Source organism: Vicugna pacos, chromosome 16 (genome assembly GCF_048564905.1).
Source record: "Vicugna pacos chromosome 16, VicPac4, whole genome shotgun sequence".
NCBI classification, from domain to species: Eukaryota; Metazoa; Chordata; class Mammalia; order Artiodactyla; family Camelidae; genus Vicugna; species Vicugna pacos.
Genome location: NC_133002.1, coordinates 47258425 through 47269411, shown reverse-complemented (window position 1 = coordinate 47269411; position 10987 = coordinate 47258425). Strand labels below are relative to the sequence as shown.

Genomic DNA, 10987 nt, shown 5'->3' with positions numbered 1-10987 from the left:
TCTCTATGGGGAGCATTCAGAACCCTTCCATCACCTACTAGGAGCCTGACTGGTTCTTGCCAACCCTGTACTCACAGATCTCCCCCAACCCCAGATCTCAGTGGACAAGTGGGGATCAGAATGCTAAAGCTTCAGCCCAAGCTGCCCCTGTACCACCATCCCTGAATCTTCCCAGGGATCCACCCCTGGACCCCAAAGAATGCAGTGCACAACTTGCCAAAATGGATTCTACCACTTTATTCAGATAAGAGGTCACAAGCCACAGGACTTTAAAGTGCGTGAAATTCACTGGCAATAAAGCCGCACATATACCAGCCTCCCCCGGTTCCTACCACCTTGCTCCATCCATCATTACATGTCTGGGGGGGAGGAGTTGAGACCCGTCATTTAAAGGTGGGGGATAGCAGGGAAAAGGATGGGAATGCTGGCGGAACAGGAGTATTAGTGGTCTGACACTGGGGGGAAGGGGATCAACCACAGTGATTCTGCACACTGGGGGGGGGCTCCTTTGAGTCTAGCCTCTCAAAGGCTGCATGTAATTTTTTCCCCCACCTATTCCTTATAGCCAGCCTCTGGCATTTCATACAGCCCTAACTCTCCTTCATTTGTCTATAGTTTTTCCCTATAATTTATGAGTAATTCAGAGCCCACAGTTCAGCTAGAAGGTGTCCCCAGTACACAATGCATACAAACCACAGCAGATGCAGATTTCAGAATCATGGTGGGGGCTGGCCCAATCAGGTGGGAAGAGGCTTCTCGTCAGGAACTGGCTGGGCGTGTGCTCAGTGCTGAGTGCATGTGTGCCCACAAGTGTGGTGAGTGAGAGAGAGTGTGTGTGTGTGTGTGTGTGTGTGCGCGTGCATGTCCCACAAAAATCCCTACGTGACAGCTTGGCCAGAGGGAAGCCTACTCCTTGCTTTACGGGACAGCCAGTGGGGCTGTAGGAAGGGAGTGGTCAGCATAGACCGGGGAAGAGAGGCTCTGATTTCCCCGAGAGTAGGGAGAAGCCTGCTCCCTATTCTGACACTCCCTAGGCCAGTCTGCACCTGCCCACGTCTTTATATCCAGCGCAATGCTCCATATTCCCTGCCAGCTTAGCACCAGCCACAGGCACAGGGGAAGCTCTTAGAGCTGGCGTCATTCTCATTAGGTTCTCCTGTTTCGAGGCAGCCTCCCCTGCCTCCCCCAGGACATGAGACAGAACTAGAGAAGAATCTTCCACCCTCTCTCCCTTCTCCCTCAGGAACATGATTTAGGCAGGGACCCCAGAGATCTTAGCTCAAACGCCACCCCAATCTACAGACCTTCTAAAGGAAATAAAGTGCTTTGCTCTGTGTGTATCCCAGAGAGAATGGCACCACAAACTGGCACAGGTGGTCGGCCTGCCTCAAGGACCCTCTGCCAGTCAGTGCTGCACGCACGATGCCATCTTAAACACGTGCAATCTGGGAGCCCCTCGCCCACCTCCAAACACATACTGTCCACTCACCCTTTCCAACAGCAGGTGCTACAGACAGGAAAGTAATCAACCAACAGCATTCCCCCTCTCTAGTCCAGGCCTGCGCCCCTCTACCCAGAAGAGAAGCCACAGTGGCCCTGTGAGCCTAGCCTCAAGGGGAATGAAAGGCCTGAAAACAACTGCGTGTGCAGGGGACCAGAGCATCACAGCCAGGCCACAAAAGCCCCTCAACTCCTTCAGCAGCAGCATGATGTGTGCCTGCAGTCACTAAGCCAGAACTTCGGAAAGAGCTGACAGGGTACCGGCAGCTGCTCCTGGGAATCTGAAAATGTATCCATCCATCTCCAGGGTATACAGCTGGGCCCCAAGCTTAGCAGGTTATCTATTGTTGTCAGGCTGGTTCTCACTCTCTGTCCGTGGAAGAATGACTTAGTTTTCCTTCTCCCAGTGTTGCATATCTATACTTAGAACCCACACTCTTTCAGTGTGAAGCCTGTCAGGAGGAAAGAGGTAGTAAGGTGACCCATCTCCCGGCTGAACTCAGCCTGTGTTGCCTGCCAGGCTCGCCTTTAACCCCGACCACGCTAAGCTCCAGGTACCAAACTTCACTGAGCCTGTTCTCTCCAGGTATTAGGACCACAGAGACGCTGGCAACCCAACTACAGAAGGACCCTTAATTTGGAAAGCTAGAATCACAGGCTAATGCAATTCACCAGCCTGAATTGCCCGCTTGTGCAAGTTGATTCCTGAGGCCCACAGCCTGGGTAGCTGATAAGAAAATCAAGCATAAGTCATCTGCCCCCAGCCTGTGTTCTCTTCCTCCGAGGCCTGAGATGCAGTCTCCTGCTTGTGCAACTCTCTCTCCTGGGAGCCCAAGCCCTAGCTGCCTTTGTCTCCCCTCTCATGGAGATAGTTTTGTCCCCACTGGACACAGCTGAGGCCTCAGTACAGAGGGAGCGGGTGGGTGGGTTTCTCGGTGTAGGAGACACATAGTGCAGAAAACTTGAGCAGCGGTGGTGTGTGCATGAAAGCAGAGACAGTGCCGCTACCATAAGCGCTGGTGTGGGGCCCGGGAGGGCTAAAGGACATCAGTCTCCCTCTCGATCCCCACGTACTTGAGGGCATCAGCTTGGCTGTACCTGTCCCAGAGCAGGAGGAGGAACCAGGTTACTATCAAGGCTTTGTGATTAAAAAGATGGAGTCCCCTCCCGTTTCACTTCCCCCTCCCACTCCCTAACAGCGGTTTATGATGCCCCTACTTCCGAGGCAAGGCACCAGAGAGCAGAACAAAGAAAAAGCCCTGACCACCGTGAGATCATCTCTGTCACCCACATCACTCCCCTTAAGCCCCCAAATCAATTCCAACAGCCACCCCTACTACCTCTAGGGCCACCTCCCTAGGACCACTCCTGGCTGCCTCACCTGTAATCAAAGAAGAGCTCTTCGCCAGCCTGAATTGCCCTCTTGGCAAAGATCCCAATCCGATGATCTCCATTCACCATGACCACTGCAAATAGGATAAACCCAAGGCTAGATTCCTAGTCATCTCCAAGTCATCAATCAGTAAAGTCTGGGCTGATTTTCTCCAAATTCCCAGTGAAAACAAATGAAGTGGAATTAGAAAGTAGTCACTGAAGGTAGCTGTCTCTATGCTTTTAGATCTGTTATTCTGGCCAGTAACATGGGGAAAGAATTATCTTTAAAAGACTCATGTTTGTGGGGAAATATTTATAAGTATTCAGTGGAAAAAGCAGATTATAAAACTGAACGAGAGAGAGTCAAAATGATACCGGGTATTAATCATGATTATCTTTGGACAAAAAAAAAAATCAGCTATGAAAACAAACTGAATCATGGATAGAAATCACAGTAAGTGGAGCAACCATCCTTCACCCCACCTCCCAGGTTGCTGGGAACTCACCTTTGGCATAACAGTTGGGGTTCACTGAATGGTTTGCAAACCGAATTTTGTTTCCTTTCCGGGTAGCATCCACTACAAAATCTGTATAAAGTAAACCAAGGAAGGCCGTGAACTCACCAAGCAACTCTGTAGCTTCTTGACGTGAATTTAAAATCAATTAAACAGTAACAGAACAAATAAAATCCAGGAGGAATTCTGAAGCCCAGCAAACCAACAGGAGCTGAGGGAGCCAGCAGCCTAGGCACACAGCCTCCTGCGGAAGCACTCCCGTTGGGTCCCCCACCCCCAGTCTTGCTGGAATCACAGATCTCCTTTCCCCATCTGCTAGGCAGGGATACTTCTGAGGTATAAGTGCTCAGTGCTCTGACTGCAAACACAACCTGGAAATGAAGGTTCTCCCAAAGCAAGAAAACTGTGGCTAATGGTGTCTGTGAGTTCAGCCTCACCACTGTGCTCAGCTTCTGCTGGAAGACTCAGAGCTGATCTGAGCCTGCACTGTGGCCACGGGAATCTGGTAAGAAGACCTGCTCGAGACCACCCTGGGATGAGAGGAGGCGACTCCGTACCATTGTTGAGATTGAAGAGGAAGCTGGACATGTATTTGTCATAGACCTTCCCTCGTCGATCAGCCTCATCCTGAGAGATGAGCTGCAGAGACAGACAAGGAACACATAAGGGATCGGCTGTCTGCTCAGGGCATGCTCCCCTGCCCCTTACTGAGTATCACGATGAGAACTGTAAGTGGGAGACCCTGGGTTATTTCATCCCAATCCCCACCCAGGCTGACCAGCATTAAGGCTGACCAGAGTCCCCACCTGCCCCCCTTGCATTAAGAGTTGCCAAAAAGTTGAAGAAGAGTGGTTTGTTTCAGGACTGCAAACAGTTCTGTGGGATCCCCCGAGAGGCCACATGAGAACCCAGCTGAGTTATTTAGAGATTAATTCACAGAAGTCTGGCCCACAGAAAATCAGGGTTTCTAAAGAGTATCTCCCCAGATAAGAGTGTGGGCCAAACCGATAGCACTCACCTCACCACAGTATTCAGAAATGAATTCGTTCTTCTGCACAGACTCCTTAATGAAGGTGCCCCATCCGGCCACATCTGAGGGGGCTAACAGCAGGTGCTGGGGAAGAGGGAGTCAAACCTCAGACTACAGGGTGTGTGTGAGCCGGGGGGATGTGTGCTGGATGTGCACGTGTGCTGTGGGGAGCAGGGTGGAAAGAACTAGCAACTGTTAAGAGGATCTGAAAACAGAAAAAGGCCTAAGCCATTGTGTTCTGGTGGGAGGAAAAACAAAAAAGGGAGGTGGTGGAAGATGTGACACCTCTTCCTCTAGACCTCGGGGCCTCCTGGACCTGAGTGCGTGGAACTGATGCTGTGTGTTGAGTGAAAACAGACAACGTCAACGACATGTCCATCCTCTCTGCTCCTCTCTGGCCAGTTCATGGGGTCACTCTTCTAATCCCTCACTGGGATCAAAACATGATTAACTCGGGAGACGTGTGTCTGTTAGGATCTACTACCACTTTGATGTACAAACCCCCTAAGAAACCAGTAGAAAGAGGCCGGTTGGACACTTCAGTCTTTCCCACTCCACTATCTGGCCCAGAGTCCTGGGAAAAGCCCTCACCTTCTTGAGGCCACGCTGGATGCTGCAGTTCTTACAGGAAACCACCTTGCAGTCCCAGTGCTCTGAGGCCCCACAGGTGAGACACAGGTCAGGGTCACACTCTCGCACCGCCAGGTAGCATGGACACTGCTTGGTGTTGCACTGCGTCTTACAGCGACAGCCAGGAAAGCGATTCTGACCTGTGTGAGAGGACAGGGGTTAGGAAGAGGAGCAGGCTAAAGCTAGGGCTCAGGTTTGACTCAAGGGACAGTGGGGAAGTCAATGCTATGGGTTCAAGGATATTTGGCAAAATAGGAGAAAAGCTCCCTTCTCAAAAATCGCATACTCAAGTGCTTTTCAGAGAAAATGGAGTGTCTCCCAATGTTCATACCCGTGAGTCAAAAAAGCAGGTTTGACTCTGGAGATGTGTTTCCTAGAGATTCCCTAACAATGCTCTCCCCCTGCTTTGGTAGAATTTGGAAGGGAAGTGGATGGTGCCCCAGAGGAAAAGAAATCAATGCTTTTCACTGGTAAATCCTCCCTATCAAAACAAGAATCATTTTGAGAACAGAAGGCATCCGTTCTATGCCACCCTCCTCCACCCACTGTCCTCCCCAGCACAACACCCACCCCTCCTCTGTGGTTAAGATTGATATCTGCTATGGGTTAGGAGGTATTTCTAGCACAACTGCCTGGGTAACAAGTTCTGCAAGCTCTGGGGCTGCCATCAAACTGCTCAGTCTTGAGCGGGGGTGGGGGAAGGGGGACAGGAAGTGAGGGAGAAGCACTCTGAGCCTCTGTTCCATCTTCTGCTGACATCCAGCCTGACCTGATATTAAAACTCCAGATATCAAACAAACAAAAAACCTCCAGATATGAGACTAAAATAGACATGCACAGAACTGCAACCTGTACACGTTGTAAAACAACATCCTGAAAAGGGAGGCTGTGTTTGTGCCTTAAGGGAAAAGATTCCCATGTTTCTTAATGCTGCCCTGGAAGGTGAAGGTGGGAAAGCATCTGATTTCTGTATAATTGATGCTTTTAGAATCATTTACCTAAGGATTTTCAAAAAACATATTTTCTAGGTCTTAAGTATCTTATTTCCTGTGTAGAATACTTAAAACACAGCAAAGGCAACATCAGAAGGCCCATAAGCAGCAAAGGGCATGGGACGGGGTGGGGGAAGGGAAATCTGGGGTGCTGAGGCAAACAGAGGACTCTTACAGTCTGGGTTGCACTGGCAGAACTTCTCACAGAAATTCTGAGTCATGATGCAGGGGCAGGTGCTGTCACAGGGGCGGTCCGGGTGGTCGCAGGGTTGGTAGTTGTACACTTGGGTGGAAGAGTTATCTAGGAGAGTAAAGAATAGACCAGGACGCTGCTGCGCCCATGCTCCCGAGCTGCCCTCCCTCGCACTCAGAGGAGGCTTGTTCTGACCATAACCTTGGACACACATTTAGCATCTGAAGGGAGATGCAATCACAGGTGATGGTAGTTAATAAGCTACAAAGGGGTGATTTGCTTTGGAAATGGCCAGATTATTTTAAACACTAAATGAAGAGTAGAACCCAGCAGGTGGCACATGACGAAAGTCAGAGACCACAAGGCCTGTAACTCTACCTCTTAAGAGGTCTTCCTGGGTGCAGTGAGAAGCTGAGCTGTTCCCAGCTCTGCAGGGGAACCTGCACGTGCGGAAGCTGTGCAGGGTCAACAAGCGCCGCCACAGCGGGAGCAGCAGGAGGGGTGGCCACAGGAGCCGCCTGAGCCGAGCGCCCTGGTGGACCTTACCTTTCTTCAGCTGGATTTTCCTGCAGTGTGCAGCCCACAACCTGAAAGAGAGACAGCATGGCTCTGGGTTGTGGCCCTGGGGAACTCTGTAGATTTGGGTAAATGACAACATGACCTGCTCTAAGGGACTGTGGTCTGATGTCTGGGGATCCTCTCCCCAAAGCCCTTCACAGGAGGCCTTCACACTGGTCCAGGGAAGCTGGAGTCCACCCTACGTGCAGCTGGCCTATTCCTCAAGATTTAGACACAAACAACACCCCCTCAGTAAACAAACGTATGTATTTGGGTAGAGGAATTAGGTTTATTTATGTATTTATTTTATTTTTAATGGAGGTACTGGGGATTAAACCTAGGACCTCGTACATGCTAAGCACATACTCTACCACTGAGCTATACCCTCCCCTCCGAACATATGTAGAAGAACAAAAAACACATACAAAATGAAACCCAGCCCTCTATGTCTATTAAAGTTTCAAGATGGGGAGGTGGGAAGGCTTTTTAGGAATCTGCTCTGAGTGAAGGAATTGAAAGGGAGAAGCCACAGGGATTTCCTTCTATATCTAGAACTGGTGTCAGTTTCTGAGGGAACAAAGCCAGGCAGAGTGTCAGATTAAAAAAAAAACACCAAACCAACCTTCCAACCCTAAGCAAAGGCTACCTAGAAGACTGTCATTATGCAACTTAGAAAAACAGGTGCCAAAAAAAAAAAAAAAAAAAAAAACCAAACTCTGGTCAGAGTTGAGAAGTGGGTATAGTGGTAACTAACGACCCAACAGACGAAATGGCCTCAGGGTGGAGCCATAAGGCAGCTCACGTCCTACCGGCCAGCAGCTTACAAATGGAAAACCGGTTATTTCATGGTCCACAGCATAAAGGGACAAGGGAAGGGCAGAGACCCACAGGCTGAGAAGGCTGAGAAGGCTGGCCCCCTGTTGGGCAGTGCTAATGGATGGGAAGGGGCTGGAGAGGGAGGCAGCAGGGAAGTACAAGGTGAGGTCGGGGCACAGGTGATGGTGGAAGAAAGCTCTCTGTCCAGCCCTTGCCTGTGCTTTCTCTTCTTCTTCTGCGAGGGGTTCATGAGCTCGTCTGTTGGCAGCTTCAGGATAAGTGATTCTTTGACTGCAAACTGGAAGACCTGGAAGAGAAGTCCAACAGGACCTGTTACTTCTTCTTGAGCTGAGTGGTCAGATACGTGAGCCTGTCAGGTGCTGGGCTTGGGAGGGTTCTGGAGAGTGTGAGGGTAGACAACGGGACAGAGTGGCCCTGGAACATGGGGTCACTGGCTCTGAAGTTGATTCTTAAGTGTGTATCACGATTCAAGAAGGAGAAATACTAGCACAGGTACAGCTTTCCTGGTCAGTAGCTTCCATCTACTGCTTTGCCTACCAAGCCCTGAGTAGGGCAATTCCAACCAGCTGTGTCTGCCTCATCCTAGGAGCGGGAACACTATGTAGCTTGTGTAACAGAGTCTAAGGCAGGACATGAGGTACCACCTGGCTGAGCACTAGCTCCCTCTGTTGGCATAAAAGTGTCACAGCCTTGACTATTTCAGCAGGACAACGTTTCTGGAAAGTTGGTTCCTTTTCAACACGCTGCTTCCCTTAGAGCACTTGCTTTTTAGCTTTTTCTTTTCCATTTTGGTTAAAGGCCTTCTTGAGATTCCATGAAAACTATAAATCTTCTCAGAAAACACACACATTGTTCTACACACAGTCCTGCAGATTTTGAGGTCAAGAACCTGTGCCTCAGGGAAACAGGTATGAGCTCCAAAATGAAAGCAAAGGGCACTCAGCTCATGGTTCTATTGCTTGTTCTAAGCAGAAGCACAAAGGAGAGATCACCGAGGCTCTTCCAGAAGGTAGGGAGCTAAGTGAGCAGGGCTTAAGCTTGGTGTTCCTTCCTTTTCGGACAAATTGGCCCTAACACCCGACTCCCTGTGCCCGCACTTCAGTCTGTCTTCTCACTGCAGGCTTTTCCTGCCTTCAGAGCATCAGTAGCTGCTATCAAATTGTGATGTTAGTGACGATGTGAGTGAGAAAGGCAAGGTCTAGGTCCAGCTATTGGGGGGTAGTAGTTAGAAAATGTAGCAACAGAACATTTGGAGAATAAAGCAAATGAGGAGACCAATGTGGGGTGCGGAACTACAGCTACAGAAGCAGGAGCAGGAGTGCGAGGTAAGAAGATTCCCCAGAGAGACCTGGTGTCTCTTCTAGGAAAGGAGTCCACATTTAGAGAGAGACACAGGACACATACACACACACACACACAAGCACACACCACACAAGCTAAAAGCGGATAGAAACATTCTGAAGAGTTAGACAGTGGCTGGAGACAGAAATAGGAATTCAGCAAGGAGAGCAGGTCCCCGAGCACTGCCAGGCCCGGCACTGGCGGGAGGCCCCATGTCTGGGGAGCCCTCTTCCTGGCCCAGAAGCACAGGGTCCTGTGGGACTGAGCCTATGACAGCTTCTATCCAGACAGGCAGCTTTACAAGACGGCAGAAGGGCTGAGAGATCAGTGGGTGATGGGAGGGCCCAGGCTTGCTCCTGCTCCCTTCAGACAGTACCTGCTTGCACGTCTTAGTTCCCAGAAGCCTGGCTATTGAACAGAAGTTGTTGAAGTAGGTGCCATGAAAGACTCGAAAAAGAGATTCTTCAGCCCCAGTCCACTCCACAGGCTCCGAGGGTGCTTCCACTACACATAGTTGAGGTGGGGCCGGACTGGCCTTCTGTTTTGTGGGGGTCTGACAGCGTGAGTTAGCCTCTAAGAGAGGAAGAAACAAGAGAAACAGAAGAAGATGGAGTGAGGCTGTCATCGGCAGTTTGCTGCAAACTCAGCTCTTCATTCTACTTTAAAAGGCAGAATAGTTAGGAACAAAAATATTCCCTGTCTCTTCTGCTTATAGGCAGAACCTGCAGAAAGAATGAACAATTTAAAAAATGTAATAATGCTGTGTTAGGGAGTGATCTTGGGTTGACCAGAGTCCTGTTGGAACAGAAAGATCATTTTCTGTTCTCTTACCTGAAGAACTAGAGGCCCAATCATTGCCAGTGTCCCTGTCACTGTCCCCTTCTTTAGTCTCAGCCACAGCAGAGGCTGAAGTGTTGGAGCAGGAAGCACTGACCACGTGGTGCCTTCGCCGGCGACGACCTGAGCACTTGGAGCGGGGGTTGTGGAGCATGGCGTACTCCTTGGCTCCTTCCTGCAAGGGACGTGCTACAGTTAGGAAATACGAACAAGCCCGGAGCCACCACACTGACCCTATCATCACAAACCATCTTCAACATCTGTGCTTACTAGACAGTTTTTCTTCTTTTTTTTTCTCTGTACCATATAGGTATGACCACATAACAGCTTCTCAAAAAACATTCTAAAACTTACAAACTTATACCTCATCACAGAAGAGCTGTCTTATAAAATAACCTTTGTAAAGATACAACTGATGCATCTATGCATCAACTTTCCAGTGAGCTGTATCTTAAATTCATTTGCATGCTAGCTGTCTAGAATGTTAAGAACACATTCTCCTGTGGATACGGAAGTGAGGTTCAGAGAAGGGAAGGGACCTGTTGAGAGTATGCAGCCAAGTATTCCAGAATGAGTACAAGAATTGGGGCTCCTTGTCCCCAGTCCTCACTGTTCTTTCCATTCTACTACACTGTCTCTGTTATAATAATAAAATGTATAATCTCTAAATCTATATAATATTACTATTTAATTTTGGAACTTCCCTTCAAATCAGTATATTAAACTTGGAAGAATACTGTTTCATTACTTTATAGCTATGCCTTTTTCCTTTTTTTTAATTTTATTTTTTTATTGAAGTATAGTTGATTTATAATGTTAGCCTTTTTTAAAAAATAAAGACCAAATAATTATCATTCAGCTTGACCATCTATCTTCTCACCAGACTTGGTTCCCAAAGATTTCTGTTTCTGAAAACTAAATCTACAAGTAAAGGATAAAGGTTTACCATTATTAAGGATATTCAGAATAATGTACTGTAGTCCCTAAAAGAAATTTCAAAAGAGAAACTCTGAAATTAATTGAATCTGATATTATGTGAAAATGCCACAATGTGACATACACAGTATCACTTATAATGTATTCTTACCCAAAAGGTTTAACACAAATATAATTATGATTAACATAAATATAATTAATTCCCAGAGTTAATTCTAGCTTATGGGAAATGGAGGATAGAGGA

At 48.5% G+C, this 10987-nt stretch overlaps 1 protein-coding gene across 3 annotated transcripts in view; it reads right to left on the bottom strand.

Moving 5' to 3' along the window:
* Positions 1-222: 222 nt before the first annotated feature.
* Positions 223-10987, bottom strand: part of EZH1 (enhancer of zeste 1 polycomb repressive complex 2 subunit) — a 28354-nt gene continuing 17589 nt past the window's right edge. For all 3 annotated transcript variants that reach the window (XM_031685519.2, XM_072939299.1, XM_072939298.1), the window contains 11 exons: positions 9802-9982; positions 9347-9543; positions 7824-7915; positions 6781-6821; positions 6217-6342; positions 5011-5189; positions 4408-4503; positions 3947-4028; positions 3381-3461; positions 2882-2966; positions 223-2598 (listed from right to left, as the gene is read on the bottom strand). In XM_031685519.2, coding sequence (XP_031541379.1) covers positions 2538-2598; positions 2882-2966; positions 3381-3461; positions 3947-4028; positions 4408-4503; positions 5011-5189; positions 6217-6342; positions 6781-6821; positions 7824-7915; positions 9347-9543; positions 9802-9982 — 1221 coding nt within the window. In that variant the 3' untranslated portion in view covers positions 223-2537. The remainder of the gene's footprint in view (positions 2599-2881; positions 2967-3380; positions 3462-3946; positions 4029-4407; positions 4504-5010; positions 5190-6216; positions 6343-6780; positions 6822-7823; positions 7916-9346; positions 9544-9801; positions 9983-10987) is intronic.